Below are 15,771 nucleotides of genomic sequence, written 5' to 3'. Positions count from 1 at the left end.
GCTCCAGCCTGGGCGATGGAGCGAGACTGCATCTCAAAAAATAAAAAGTGAAAGTCACTGAATGCTACAAACTCAATCTGCAGATGAGCTTGAGCAGGCAGGGGGAGGATGGCAATCACAGCATTACTCTCGACCCTGGCTGCCTGGGGAACCGCCTGGGAGCATGAACAACACTCGCCATGGATGCAGTCCCCAGGGAGTCTGGGGTAAGACTTGGGCTTGGGGAGTTTTGAAACCTCCCCAGCTGATTCTAGCGTGCAGCCAGGGTTGACAGTCACTATTATGGGAAGTGCCACGTGCAAGGAGTGTGTTGTTTATTTGTTGTTTGTTTTTAGTGTCAAGGGCTTTGGGAGTGGCCACTCCTTGGCGTTCCAGGAAACCACATAGCGTGAGTGCATGAACATCACGGTTGTGCCATTGGGCTGATGTCCGAAATTGGAGAGGATGTGGGCACCCAGACTAGGAGTGTGGCAAAGGTTTGGAACCCGGGTGGCCATCCTTGTGGCCTCTGGGCTACCTGTTGCTATGGTGATGGGCTGAGATTAGTCATGGCATTGGAACTATTCCTCTAACTTCCAGCACACTCCAGGTCCCATGCCAGACCCCAAGGGAGATCCCATGGCACACAAAACGGTTGGTTGTTTCCTTCATGGAACTTCCAGTCTGAAGAGGAGCAGGGGTGTCAGCAAAACCCCTTAAATAGAAGTAGAAATATGAGTCACAAGAGAAGAGAACAGGCAGCCTCAGGGAAGATTGGAGAGTAGCGGGGCCTCCGTGCATGCACCCAGGCACGGCTGGGGAAGAGCGCTCCAGGCCCCGGCAGCAGCGTGTGGAAGGAGGCAGCTCTGAGGGTCAGGGCGACTGACTGTCCTGCTTTGCCTGGGACTGTCCTGCTTTTAGCACTGAAAGTTCTGTGTCCTGGGGAGACAGGGACAGTTGGTCACCCTGGGAGTGACCCTGGCCACTTCGAATCAGGGCATTAGGATGAGGTAGCAGAGCCCTGCAAAGCACACAGCCTGACAAGGTGCACAGAGCAGCCCACCGGTGCCCTCCTCCCCGGGCCGTGTACCCTGTGGCCCAGGGCCTCTGTTCCTGGCATCCGAGGCCTCAGGTGAGCAAAGGTTGCAGGCCCTGGAGTGCGAAGCCACTGTGAGCTGGGGACTTTGCCTTTTCCCCACTGGCCCTCCCCAGGCTGCACGCCAGCCCCCCCAGTCATCCCTGCCAGCCCCCCCAGTCATCCCTGCCAGCCCCCACAGTCATCCCTGCCAGCCCCCCACAGTCATCTCTGCCAGCCCCCACAGATGCAGCCCCAGTCATCCTACCAGCCCCATCATCCCCCCACCTCCCTCATCCTGCCAGCCCCCAGTCATCCTGCCACCCCACAGTCATCCTGCCAGCCCCCACAGTCATCCCAACACCCCCACAGTATCCCTGCCAGCCCCCACAGTCATCCCTCCCAGCCCTACCATCCCCAGCCCCCCCAGTCCCTGCCAGCCCCACATCCTGCCAGCCACCACATCATCCCTACCAGCCCCACATCGTCATCCTGCCAGCCCCCATCAGTCATCCTCCCTCACCCCCCACAGTCATCCTGCCACCCCCCACAGTCATCCTGGCGGCCCCCACAGTCATCTCTAGCCCCCCCACAGTCATCTCTGCCAGCCCCCCACAGTCATCTCTACCAGCCCCCCACAGTCGTCCCCACACCATCGGGGCTGCTGCCACGTTCTTAAACCACAAGCGCTGTTAGTGATGTCATCTTTTTGACTTCCATTGACTCTTTTTTTTTTTTAAGTAAAAATCAACGTATTTTAAAAGGAAACCTTTCCAAGGAAATAATAGCCATGAAAGAGGGGTTTGGGTGTGCCAGGTAACTTTCTGTTCCATTACAGATTTTTAAAATACGTTCATTTGTTAACATTCCTCTGCAAGCCACCCAGGGCCAGCTTCGTGAGCTTGACCTGGGCACCCGCTAGGGCACCCTGGGTCCCCACACCTGGCTCAGTGCCCTCTGTTGCCATCTTAAAATTCTACATGTGGAACATGGACCCCGCGTTTTCATTCTGTGCTGGCCGTGTGAATGATGTGGTCTTGCTTCCAGCTAAAAGTCCACTGAGTTCCACAGTGGCGTGCACCCCGGGCTTTGGGAAATAGAGAAGGGTCGCAGCTCTGCAACTGGACACCCCTGCCCCCACCCCTGCTTCCGCCCACATGCACTTGGGCCCATGGTTTGCTCTGCTGGGGACGGCATGGCCTCGAGCCTTGAGCTGGGGACCAGAGCAGACCGGAGGGGAGAGTCCCAGAAAGTGCCGAGCCCTGAGACCATTGCTAGAACCTTCCTGGCATGGCGGAGCCCACGCTGAGCCAGTGCACTGATTCACAACTTTCAAATTAGCCAAATGTCAGGAGACTGTAAGCAGGAGGTAGCCTCTACCCTCCAGTGACAGATGTGTCACCAGGTCTGGGGATCCCCTCGCACCCCACCTGGGGCTGTCTCTATAAAGGCCTCATCTCCAGAGCCTCTGGGAAGCCTCCGCGCACCAACCTTGAACTCTTAGAGGGCAGGGTCCACCCAGGTTCATCTCTGCCCTGGCATAGAGCAGGCCCCCAGTGCACAGCTGAGGGAGGAGTAAGGTAAAAGATACGCCCACCATAATAACACCAGCTCCCAGTTACGGGCGCCAGGCTCGGTGGCCAGCACTGACAGCAGCCCTGTCACTCAGGTGCCTCGTTGTCCCCATTTTGCCGGTAAGGAAACAGGACATAGGCCTCAGGGGATATGAGACTTCCCCAAAGTTCCTAAGCCCCACAGCTGGGACTTCAGCCCACGTCTGTCCAGTACGGGTAAGGGAGTGATGGCAGGAAGGAGCCCTGGGCTGGGCACCCAGGTGCCCCCAGCTCCTGTGTCACCCCAGCCAGGGTCCCCTTCATGGATCTGAGAGAGGGCTGCACTGTCATCTGGAGGGGTCGCAAAAAAAAACACAGGCCGTCATCTGAGGTGGGCAGGAAGCCCAGCCAAGCCACTGGGGCCGACCCCTCCCCTGGACTCACCTGCCCCTGAGCCACACACCCTCCAGCCACTACCCGCAGCAGTTCTGGGGGCGGGTCCTGGGAAGACTCCCCACTGCTCCCCAAAACCCTAAGGCCTGGCTCAGGGCCACTGGAGCCACAGGCAGGACACATGTGTGACCGGCCCTGTGCCCCTGGCAGCCCCGTGCCGTGTACTGTAAGGACGTGCTGGACATCGAGCAGTTCTCCACTGTGAAGGGCGTCAATCTGGACCACACAGACGACGACTTCTACTCCAAGTTCTCCACAGGCTCTGTGTCCATCCCATGGCAAAACGAAGTGAGCGGGGCGGGCCACTTGCTTTGGTCTGGGTGGGATGGAGGGACTGATAGGGGGAAGGAGGTGTTGGGAATATGAGTTTGGCAGTGGGAGGATGAGCACATGACTTCTGTTTTCTCCACGAAGGCAGCACACAAAAGCTGTCAGTGGCCAGGTAGGGAGCTGTAGCCACCAGGAGCCGGTCATTGACGGGGAGCCTCGCCCAGCCCCCGAGACCTGGAGGGCATGTGGCTCAGGGGCAGGTGAGGCCAGGGGAGGGGTCAGCCCCAGTGGCTTTGCTGCTGGGCCTCCTGACTGCCCCAGTTAACGGCCTGTGTTTTGTTTTCACGGCTCCTCCAGATGATAGAAACAGAGTGCTTTAAGGAGCTGAACGTGTTTGGACCTAATGGTACCCTCTCGCCAGATCTGAACAGAGATCACCCTCCGGAACCGCCAAAGAAAGGGCTGCTCCAGAGAATCTTCAAGCGTCAGGTGAGACACCCATGCCTGGCCAGTCCTGGTGTCAGCCCCGAGACCCCTGGCTCACTTCCATGGGAAATGAGAAGACCCTTGAGGGGCTCAGAAGTCTGGGGCAGTAGCAGCTTGGAAGGGCAACTGATATGTCCAAGGCCCCTGACACCCACTGCAGCTGATGGGAGCCCCAGGGAGAAGGGCAGGGCCAGCCCAAATTCACCCTCCCTCTGGGTTTCTCCACCTTGACACTATTGGCACCTAGGGCCAGTTAATTCCTTGTCATGGTGCTGTCCTGTGCATCATAAGATTTGGGGCAGCAAGTTTGGCCTCCACCCACCAGATGCAGCAACACCCCATCCCCCAGTCGTGAGAGCCCATAAAGGAGCCAGATATTGCTGAATGTCCTTAGGGGCACAGTCACCCCTGGTTGAGAGCCACTGCCCCCTCTGGCCCTTATGAAGCCTCAGTCATGTAAAGACTGAACATCATAAGCCCAGAGAGAACTGGGGGTAGAAGCTGACCCCGCAGAACCTTCCAGCTCCTGGGATGGTCCCCATCCAATGCTGTGCCCTCCAGCTGGCAGCCAGAGGAGACAGGGCCCTTGGGAAACGACAGTCAGAGCCTGGCCCTGGTAAGGGTTGGTGTGGGCCAATGGAGGAAATGCCGGGGAAGGGCCCCCACCTCACCGCACACCATGAAGGTGGCCACCATACACCCCATCTTGGCCTGGCCCTTGAGGAAGCTGTGGCCCAGTGTGCCCATCCTGGAGCCTGGGAGGCTCCCTCTCCTAGTTCCGCTCCTTCCTCCTCCCCACAAAGAGCCAGCTCCAGGACGGGCACACTCAGCCAGTGATAATATAAAACTACAATGCTTCAATGCTTCCATCAAGTAAAATGGAAGTTCCAGAAAGAATGACCTCTCCCTCCCCTGATGGCCAGGCATGCTAAGAACACCCTGGGTCCTAGAAAAAGAAATTACCATGGAGTCTCACAGACCCGGGTTCAAACCCAGCCCTGACACTTCTTGGTTATGTGGCAACTTCTGGAACCTCTCCCGCCTCAGTTTTCCTGCCTGAAACATCAGGATAGAAATGCCCGCTGCCTAGAGCCATGGGTGGCAGCCCTTAGCACTGTGTGGGCACCAGCACCTGTGAAGCAAATACTTCTTGCCTCCCTCCTCCTCCCCTCTGCAACATGAAGGGCCCAGCACCCACGGGATGCAGAGGGAAGGCCTGAGCAATGGGAACGACCGCCCATCTCTCCCAGGCCGGCCCTCACTAGAGCCCTTTGCATATGAGGCCCCATTGTATCCTCCCAGCCACCCTGTGCGGAAGCTGCTCTTCTCCTGTGTTACAGGAGAGGAAACTGGGAGATGGAATTGCATGCCCAAGGCCACTCTGCGAGGGAGGGGAAGACTAAGAATTCCAGCCCAGGCAGTGTAACCGCAGGCCTGCAGGCTTAACCAAGGTGGATATTATACGAGGGGCCGCCTCCACCCTGACTGGAGGTTCTGTTAATGCCATGGCTCTTCCAAGATACCTGTGCCTCCAGGGGTGGCCCTTGCACCTGGCTGTGAGGGGAGACTGCAAAAGGCAATAAAAAGCAAGGGTTGGAGCTGGCGGAGGCAGCCCCTGACCCATCCCCAGGGCTCCCAGGACTGACTTCTGCTCTCTCCACCCCGTCTCCCCCAACCCCAACCCCAGCATCAGAACAATTCCAAGAGTTCGCCCAGCTCCAAGACCAGTTTTAACCACCACATAAACTCCAACCACGTCAGCTCGAACTCCACCGGAAGCAGCTAGTCTCGGCTCTGGCCTCGAAGTCCACCGTGGAACCAGCCCAGACCCTTCTCCTTAGAAGCGGAAGTAGTGGAGCCCCTGCTCTGGTGGGGCTGCCAGGGGAGCCCCCGGGAGCCGGGGAAGGAGGCCGTCCATCCCGTCGACGTAGAACCTCGAGGTTTCTCAAAGAAATTTCCACTCAGGTCTGTTTTCCGAGGCGGCCCCGGCCGGGGTGGATTGGATTTGTCTTTGGTGAACATTGCAATAGAAATCCAATTGGATACGACAACTTGCACGTATTTTAATAGCGTCATAACTAGAACTGAATTTTGTCTTTATGATTTTTAAAGAAAAGTTTTGTAAATTTCTCTACTGTCTCAGTTTACATTTTGTATATTTGTATTTAAATGAAAGTGAGACTTTGAGGGTGTATATTTTCTGTGCAGCCACTGTTAAGCCATGTGTTCCAAGGCATTTTAGCGGGGAGGGGGTTACCAAAAAAAAAAAAAAAATGTGACTCAAGACTTCCAGAGCCTCAAATGAGAAAATGTCTTTATTAAATGTAGAAAGTGATCCACACTCCACCTTTAAAGGATTGGTTGTATTTACCCACATCTATCTCTGGAGCCATTTCTTCACATTGGTGTCACCCTTCTGTCGGCTTGGAACAATCTGAATTAAATGTTCCAGACACACGTGGGACTTCTCCCTCCCAGCCAGAATGTCCTCTCCTCGGAGTTGCCTAGGCTGAGCCCTTCTCCTCAAGGGGCACGCCGAGCCACTGTTGCACCCACCTCTGTCTGCTCTTCCTTCAGGAAGGCGGCTGGCGCGCGGATCTAGATGTTTGCAGCCTGGTGGGCGACGGGCCTCTTTCCTTCTAAGCAGGTCCTGACTGCTAAAGCCAGTTATTTTCGAGAGGTTTGCCTTAGGGGATTTTTGTTCTATTTTTTAACAGAAGCGTAGGATCATAAAGATTTGTCATGAAACCCCAAGTGTCCCAAAGCCTCGGGGCCCACGGGAGCATCGGGAAGTGAGGCAGTGCGCTCATCCTGACGGAGCAGCGTCGTGTCTGTAGCAGGGAGGGAGGCTGGCCCAGGGACCCGGCATGTTCCTGAAGCGTTCACAGGGTTTCCAGACCTTCGCAGCCCCATCAATGTGCTGGCCCATGTGGCATGGATGGGGCAGTCTCTCCGGGGAAACGAGAGGCCCAAGGAGAGACCAAGCCACCAAAGAGCTCAAGACAAAGTCACTGTTCCTTCCCCCAGGAAGGTGGGGCAGAGGCAAGATCTGTCGGACATTTCAAAGTTTCAGGCAGGAGCTCCCAGAGGACTTGGTGGCTTTGCCAGCCCAGGGGCCTCTGAAGGCAGCCCCCAGACCCTTGTAGCAGGGCTGTCCATCCCCAAGGAGCAGCTGGCCACCTCCTCCTGCCTTGATGAAGTGACCAGGGGCCAATCTGCTCCCACCTCCTGTCCAGGACAGGGTGAACATTTGACCTCACTGTCCCCTGCCTGGCTGAGTCCCTGGTATCTGACTCGGCCACCCAGCAGCTGCCAGGGTCTCTCACCATGTGGACCCTGCCTAGCTGCACCTGCACCTCCTGTCAAAAGCGCAGACTCGCAGGTTCCACCCCAAACCACAGAATGGGAATGCCTGGGAGCCCAGCCCTGCTGCGGGCTGTCAGCAGGGCTTTGGGGGTGATCATCCCAAACACATTTCTCTGGATGATGCAGGCAGCATTGGAGCATGAGCTGTGGGGAGGACAGTCGTGAGCACACCAGCCATGAGGTCCGGTTTCCATGCCTTACCCCGGACTCTACCCCTGAGTCCTGGGGCGTGCCACTAAAAGGGTCCTGGCCTTTAGGACTGATCATTTTGAGGCCCTTTTACAAAGAAATGGGGGAGAAGAAATAGCTGGGCTTCCTTCAAATCTTATTAATGTGCAGTATTTTTTTGTTCAAGACCAGCTCTTGTTTTATGAGGCTCCTTCCATTACCTTTCTTGGGCTGAATACAAAAGAAATACAGCCATATTCAAGTCTTCCAAGGAAGCAGAAAACTCTTTGAATGGTATCTTAAGATCCTTAAGCTCTTGCTGAACTTCCTTTTTCAATGAAAAGAAGGACCATCATCCTAGGACGGTCATCAGCCCAAGCCACCACCCCAGCCACTCATCCAGGAGGTTGGTTCGTTTTGCCCAGTTCATAGCAGCTCAATCCTTACCAAATGGATTCTTGGTGTTGGGAAGCAGCCTCTTTTTATTCCTGAAAGGCAATGCCCTGTCCGTTTGCAGTAGAGAATCCCCAAGGAGCAAGAAAGATGACAGAAGTGTGGCTGCCATGTTTCTAGGTCATGAGAGCTCTGGCGGTGCTATCACAAGGCCTGCACGTGGATTCTATGATAACTTGAGTCTTCCATCATGTTCGCCACCAGCCCTCCCTGAGTGCCCAGAGGAGATGGGGGCAGAGTCACTTGGCCTACTAACGCCTCCTGTTCCTTCTGGCTCATGCATTGCTTTGTGGTAAGAGAAAGGAAGTTTTTAGAACAGTGCCTGGGAATCAGCCCTTCTCCCTACTGAGTCCCCAGTCCTGTCTCTTCCCTGACTCGCTCCTCCAACCTTGGTTTCTATAGCTGCATTTTTTTATTTGAGACAAGATCTCATTGTGTTCCCCAGGCTGAAGTGCAGTGGCATGATCCTGGCTCACTGCAGCCTCAAATCCTGAGCCCAAGCTATCCTCCTGCCTCAGCCTCCGAGGTAGCTGGGACCATAGGTGTGCACCACCATACTCAGCTAATTTTTAAAATTTTTTGTAGAGATGGGGGTCTCACCATGTTGCCCAGGCTGGTCTCGAATTCCTGAGCCCAAGCTATCCTCCTGCCTCAGCCTCCCAAAGTGCTGAGGTTATAGGTGTGAGCCACTGTCCCTGGCCTATACGGTCATTTTTTAAAAGATACTTTAAAATTAAAAGCAAACAACACTGTCCACCCATCTACCTGTCCAGGATAAGACATATTTGGGTGGTGAACGGATTTACTCTCTTTAATGCATTTGGGCGCTTCACAGAAGAGCCTTTCTTGCTCCAGGCATGACATTTTTTGTTCACCGACTTTGTGACTTTGAGGTGAGACATGGGATCTCTCAGAAGCGTCTCTGCATCTGCATTTCAGGAGATGAGCTCCTGTCCCTGGTGGACCGAGGCGGTCTCTGCCATGGTCACCATGATGCCCTGCAAGTGTTTATTGAGTCCCTTGGGGGGCACCCAGAATACCACCCAAAATAGCAAGAAGACCCAGTCCCCGCCTTGCGGAGGATGCACTCGCACGCCGCAGCAACCCATTCTCGCCTCTTCCTTGGCTGGGAACCTGGGCTCTAGGGCTGCTCGCTGTTGCTGTGTCCTGCGCAGCCACGGGAGGCTTCCTGAAAGGCATTGCTCGGAGGGGCGGGGGCGGGGAGGCCTAGCCTGCCCCACAGACACAGCTGTGAGGCCTGGGTCATACACCTACCAGCAAGCAGCTGCCAAGACACATGGTGGTGGGAAGTCCTGGGGACACACACAGCCTCTGCATTGACAGCACAAGTAGGATCAGAGCCCAGGTGAGCCCCTGAGGGTACCGAGGCCTTCCCTCCCTGAAGCCGGGAAGTCTCCATGCCTCCCAGGAGCCTGGCCCCGCTGCAGAAATCCCTCCTCTTCCTCCACACCTTGTCCTTTCCCCCAAAGGCTCGGTTGTCAGTTCCAACTACCCATCGACTTTCCCACTGAGCCGCTGCTCTCAAAACGGAGGGGCACCGCAGCCTCCTTGAGCCTGGCATCCCAGGCCTTGCCAAAGGGGACGGTAGCTTCCTGGATAATCGGAAATCTCTGAGAAGAGGAGGAAATGCCTGAGTGACACTCAGCTGTCCTCTGGGGTCCCCTGGTGTGCATGCACGTCCTCCTAAATACCTGTACTTCCAAGAGGTGGTCTCCTGTTTTCATAACCCAACACTCTGAGATAGGATCTTCGAACTTTTTAGCCCTGGCTGTGGAAAGATAGTGAGTATGAAGTCTTTGTGCATTTGGAAGTGACATCACTGTGTGGATTATGAACACAGAGAGCTGCCATCTTCCTGATCACAATAGGCCATGATTGCAAAGCCTCCTCTCCCAGAGACCCCTTCTGCGCCTGCCCTCCCCACCCACCACCCAGCTGTTGAAGCTCAGCGTGTGCAAGTCTGACCCTGCACAGGCCGGGGGTGTCTCACCTGGCCTAAACGTAAAGGCTTGTGCCGGAGACAGTGATTGAAAACATTTGAAAAGCCAGCTCTCCCTGGCAGAGAAAGACGCTTCCCCTGAATGGAATATAGATGTCTTTCCCTAGTCCATCAAGAAGTCATTTTTGTAACAGTCCCTAACCGAGTGTTCTCAATTAGAAGAGTTTAGTGGCTGTTGGTGTTGTTAAAATACTAATAATCCTTCTAGCATCCAAAGCTTTCTAATTTTTTTCAGGGAGATTTGGACATTAATGAATGGAAACATCCATGGTGGCGGTCACTCCTGAAGGCAGCGGCTTCCGTTCTCCCGCTGCTCTAACTCTGTGTGTTCCGTCTACCGTGTCACAGTGCCACTGGATCTAGATAGAAACACTGTTATTGTTTTTAAAAGAGAAATAAATTCCTTAATGGAAGTAGCATGGCATCGGCATCTCTCTTCTGCTGCTGAGCTCTTGCTCTGCTTCCTCTGCATACGACAGCTGTCCCCAAGATGCCTGTGGCCTTTGGGTTAACCCTTTCCTAAGGTTGACGGTGGAACCCACCCAAACCCGGCCCCCACACTGACCACCCCCTGAACTACCCAAAATGGCCCAGCTCCAGTGGGCAGGGCCCAAGAAAACCTGAATTATTACCAGGCCGTCAGCTTCTGATCTCAAACCCAGCAGATGGTTCTAGAAGTGCCCTGGCCACTTGGCACCAAGGAGGAGCTGGGTGACAAGGGCTCGAGTCAGTGCCAGCACCATGACACCAAATGGCACATTTGCAGGTCCCACCTACCTGGTCTTATACAGAAGAGGCGGGCTCTGCAGAGGGAGCCGTTCTGGCTGTCCAGGCTTCGCCATGCCAGGCACGTGCTGGAACATGGGGTAGCCAGTGAGGCACAGCGGCCCTTGCACCTCGGAACCGGGATTCCCGATCTGGGACCCAAGACCTCTTCTGTCTCCCTCCACCTGCTTGCCTTAGCTGTTAGAATGAGCAGGGCTTACTCTGAGATGTTTATTTTAAAAATAAAGGTAAAAATAAAGGTAAAAATAAATTTAAAAAATAAATAAATAGAATGAGCAGGGCTGGGATTCAGCCAACACCCTACTGATGATATGACCTTAAACAGGCTACTCTGAGACTTGGTGTCTTCATCTGTAAATGGGATCACACCTCAGTGATGGGGCTGCTGGAGGATTCAGTGGGAACTCATGTGCCACCCAGCACAGAGGCCTTGGCTTTGAGCAGGGTCCTGGCCTTGACCTCACACCCATTCACACCCAGCCCTGCCTGGAGCCACACTCCAGCCAGGCCTAGAGCCTGGGGAAGAATCTGCTTACTGGGGGACCCTGTGGAATTGGATAGAGAGAAAGAGGGGCTGGCTGGCAATGAGGGTGGGATGAGGGAGGGGCTCTCCCAGGATGGAAGAGTGGATGGTACTCATGGCCGAGGATTTGCCAACCATGCAGGAAGCCTTCAAGGGCAGAAGATGCAGGGGTGGGGCAGGAAATGCTCTGATCTCAGAACAGGGACGGGGAGGACCTCCCCGCAGGGCCCAGCTCTCTCTCTGGGGCTTTCGCCACTCCAGAAACTCCACTGTCCGAGCCAGCCTCCAGGCAGACAGAAGCTGCCGTCTCTCTTGGGACAGACAGGGTGTCAGCGGGAGAAACTCCAGCCCCATGGCTCCGGCCCCCCTCACCATTTACACTGCCCTGCTCAGCAGCTTTGGCCCGTTCCCAGGCAGATCAGGTGGGCTGGGCAGGAGGAGTACCCACCCCTTAACTCCTCCACACCTTTCAGGCCTGTGCCTGTCCTGTCCACACCAGACAACTGTGGATTCGGTGAGGGGACCAGAAGAGCCTCCATCTAACTCATTTTCAGGAAAGGCTCAAAGCAAGCATCCCTGGGCCCCAGAGAGCTCCAGGCCACAACCCCTCTGGGAGGCGGTCCTTAAGGCTGTTAGGATCCACCTGCCATCCCCAGAGACTGTGAAGAGGAGGGAGAGCTGGGGCCCTGGGAACAGACCTTCGAGCCACAGCATGGCAGGGCTCCTGGTACCACTTTGCCCAGCAGTTTGCCAAGCCAAACATTGCCCGGGCCTGGGCCAGTTGTCATGGGGCCTTGGCTTGGCTGTCTTAGGGGAGAGAGCAGGAAAAGCCCATTCAGCAGGCCATGGGGTAAGATCTAGAGTTTGCACTCTAGGGGCGTCAACTACTGGCAGGTAACCCAGAAGGCGCAGAGGCTTGGGGCAGCACCTCTCACGCTTCAGGAGTTCTGACTCATTTGGTATCTTGATAAACTAGAATCCGATTCGGCAGGTCTGGGGTAGGGGACAGTCCACACTTCTGAGTGCTCCGGGGTGAAGCCACTGGTCCTCAGACAACACTTTGAGCAGAGAGGCCTTAGAAAGCCCCAAACCTGGCTGGGCACTGTTTCTCACGCCTAATCCCAGCACTTTGGGAGGCCGAGGTGGGCGGATCACCTGAAGTCAGGAGTTTGGGACAAGCCTGGCCAACATAGTGGAATCCCGACTCTACTAAAACTACAAAAATTAGCTGGATGTGGTGACATGCACTGTAATCCCAGCTACTCAGGAAGCTGAGGCAGGAGAATCCCTTGAACCCAGGAGGCGGAGATTGCAGTGAACCGAGATTGCACCACTGCATTCCAGCCTGGGTGACAGAGTGAGACTCTGTCCCAAAAAAAAAAAAAAAAAAAAGAAAGCCCCAAACCGGAATGGCAGGCTGGGTCTATAGTCAAACCAGGTCCTGCATTCTATGGTACAGAAGTTTTATTCATACTCACCAACATTTGCCCTGCCCTTGAGGGGAGCTGATACCAGTAATTTTCAAAGTCTGACACCCTCACCCCTACAGGCCACAGCAGCATCCCTGTGAACTTCTGAGAGATCCAGGTTCCTGCTCCCCGTGCCAAGCCTATTGAGTTAGGAGTCTGGGTGGGACCTACGAACAGGACCCCCAGGTGACTGGGGTGCACACTCCAGTTTGAGGCCCACTGGTTTACAAAGCGCTTTCATCTCATTGAGAACCCTTAGGGCAAAGCAGCCACTGGTCTCCCTGCTGACAGCTTTTCAGAGTCACAGAGGGCTGAAGAGGGCGAGGTTCTTACCTGCAAATGGAAGCAGGTGGGTACAATTGGCTACCACTGTTCTTAAACAAAAGGAAAGAGGATACGACATAGAATCCTACTGTCATATTTTTAATGAAAAGATAAACCAAAAAAAGGAAAAAAGTTACCTACAGGGAGAGGGAAGCTACCAGGGAAGGAGAGTGGGAGACAGATATAAAAGCCAGTCTGCTCAGAAATGTGCCCTGTCTTGTAGATTTGACTTTGCGAGCACGCATCAAATAAAACACAAATCCAGACTCAGTGGGGAGAGACCAACTCGAAAGATTTTTGCAAGGGAGGAAAGGGGCTACTGCAACAGGGGCTGGGATGGAGAGCACTGCAAAACGGGGAAGGCTTTACCATGCCATCTGCAAGGGTCTTGAGGGTTAGGTGAAAAGATGATCTCTTTTGTAGAAAGAAAAAGGCTAGGAAGAGCCAGGTGTGGAAAGTGAGATGAAAGGGTGATGTCGTCAGATAAATCGATCAGAAAATGTCACCCTGAGGCGGCCTCTGCTTTGGAGGGGCTGCCTGCAGCTTCAGGCTGAGAGTTGATCAAAGTTCAGAGTCCAGGAAGAAGGAGTGAAACTTACCCAAGTCTGGCTAGCAAGCATTTTGTTTCCATGGATCAGTGGGAACAAGCCATTCAGCTAATCATTTATGAGGCAAAGAATGGGAATTTGGAGGGTCTGTGTCTGGCCTTTCATAGATAAATAAGGGGGACATCCCTCGGCCTTATGGAAGTCTGATGTGGTTGGCTGTGTCCCCACCCAAATCTCGAATTGTAATTCCCATAATTCCCACATGTTGTGGGAGGGACCCAGTGGGAGGTAATTGAATCACGGGAGTGGGTCTTTCCTGTGCTGTTCTCATGATAGTAAGTCTCATGAGATCTGATGGTTTTATAAAGGGGAGTTCTGCTGCACACACTCTCTTGCCTGCCACCACGTAAGATGTGCCTTTGCTCCTCCTTGCCTTCCACCATGGTTGTGAAGCCTCCCCAGCTATGTGGAACTGTGAGTTGATTGAACCTCTTTCCTTTACAAATTACCCAGTCTCAGGTATGTCTTTATTAGCAATGTGAGAACAGACTAATACAAAGTCATATGGGGAAAGGTGGTTTTTTGCAGCGTGTTGTTTTCCTGGAAAACAAAAGTGTGAGGAGAATCTCTTGTTTTGGCTTTTTGTTGTTGTTTTGTTTTGTTTTATGAGACAGGGTTTTACTCTGTCACCCAGGCTGGAGTACAGTGGTGCAATCATGGCTCACTGCAGCCTCTAACTCCTGGGCTCAAGCAGTCCTTCCACTTCAGCCTCCAGAGTAGCTAGGATTACAGGTGTGTGCAACCACATCCGGCTAACTTTTTAAAATTTTTGCAGAACTGGGATCTCATTATGTTACCCAGGCTGATCTTGAACTCCTGGCCTCAAGGGATCCTCCTGCCTTAGTCTCCCAAAGTGCTGAGATTACAGATTGAGCTACTGCACCTGGCAGGGGGAATTCCTTTAATCTTTGCTGTTTTCCAGGAGCACTGGGCTCAAGTAAAATTCAATATTTTAAAAACGTGTAAATGTTTTTGATAATTGTAAAACAAAACAAAAAAATTTTTATAGCAGCCCCTATAAACCAAAAGACAAATGGAACAAACAAATCTGTTCATATGCAGGTGGTGGTATAATCACACAGAGACCATCCCCAAGTGACTTTAAGGCACAGAAATGTGACTGTAGGTTCTCATAGAGGGGCATGTCCTAAAGACAAAAAGAGTTGCCAAAAAAATCTTAAGCCATTTTCACTAAACATATTGTCAGTAATAACGTGGATGTTATTATTCCTCAACTAATGTATGTTATAGGGCAAAACATGTAATTCTGTTAATGTAATTAAGAGCAAATATTTTTCAATGTAAGAAAAAATAAAAAAATAAAATAATATCAAAGAAGAAAAGCCTTTTAATCCAACCCAAAATAAGCTTTCTCTTTATAAAAAAGGCATCCATGAGAACTTTGGCTTCTTGAGACAACACCATTGACTCCCCATGAGTGTTCAGGACTCTTTCCTGGCCACGGGAGATGGAGGAGTACTGGACTTTGATGACGGGGGAGGTTCCTTCCAGTTCCAACAGTCTGCCAGACTTCTGCAGCTTGTTCTGTCTTTGTCTCCCACTTTGCCTCCCTTTATTTTCTCTTTGATATAAGAATTGCCATTTCAGCCAGGCACCGTGGCTCACGCCTGTAATCCCAGCACTTTGGGAGGCCGAGGCGGGCAGATCACGAGGTCGGGAGTTCGAGACCGGCTTCACCAACATGGTGAAACCCCATCTCTACTAAAACTACAAAAATTAGCGGGGCGTGATGGCGCACAACTGTTGCACCTGTAATCACAGCTACTCAGGAGGCTGAGGCAGGAGAATCTCTTGAACCCGGGAGGCAGAGGTCTCAGTGAGCCAAGATGGCACCACTGCACTCCAGCCTGGGCGACAGAGCAAGACTCAGTCACAAAAAAAAAAAAAAGAATTGCCATTTCTAAAAATAATAATAATAAATGAAGGGATGAACGAAGGGTGAAAAATACTGGGGTACGAGTTACATTGTACTCTAGTACTCCTTGGAGTTATGCTATTCAGATGTTCTAGGATGGATGGATGGTTGAATGGACAGGTAGAAGCAAGGAATGAAGGAGGGAAGGAATGTAGGAGATGAAGGAATGTAGGAGGCAAAGGACAGAAGGAAGGGAAGGGAAGGAGGAATGAAGGAAGGAAGGGAGGGCAGGAAGGAAAAGGAAAGGAATATCCATGAGTATGAATGAATAGATGGTTCGATGGATGGAAGCAAGGGTGGGT

At 53.2% G+C, this 15,771-nt stretch overlaps 1 protein-coding gene across 4 annotated transcripts in view; it reads left to right on the top strand.

The window, feature by feature from the left end:
• GRK5 (G protein-coupled receptor kinase 5) overlaps positions 1-6,190 on the top strand; it is a 247,761-nt gene extending 241,571 nt beyond the window's left edge. For 3 of the 4 annotated variants that reach the window (XM_058435963.1, XM_058435964.1, XM_058435965.1), the window contains 3 exons: positions 3,211-3,348; positions 3,688-3,819; positions 5,504-5,737. In XM_058435963.1, coding sequence (XP_058291946.1) covers positions 3,211-3,348; positions 3,688-3,819; positions 5,504-5,602 — 369 coding nt within the window. In that variant the 3' untranslated portion in view covers positions 5,603-5,737. Of the gene's footprint in view, positions 1-3,210; positions 3,349-3,687; positions 3,820-5,503 lie in introns of all 4 variants that reach the window. The other variant, XM_032176492.1, reaches the window with a different exon arrangement.
• The last annotated feature ends 9,581 nt before the right edge of the window (positions 6,191-15,771 follow it).

This window comes from Hylobates moloch, unplaced genomic scaffold, assembly GCF_009828535.3.
Source record: "Hylobates moloch isolate HMO894 unplaced genomic scaffold, HMol_V3 SCAFFOLD_3, whole genome shotgun sequence".
Lineage (NCBI taxonomy): Eukaryota > Metazoa > Chordata > Mammalia > Primates > Hylobatidae > Hylobates > Hylobates moloch.
The sequence above is the reverse complement of the archived record's forward strand: the minus strand, read 5'-3'. Positions and strand labels throughout refer to the sequence as shown.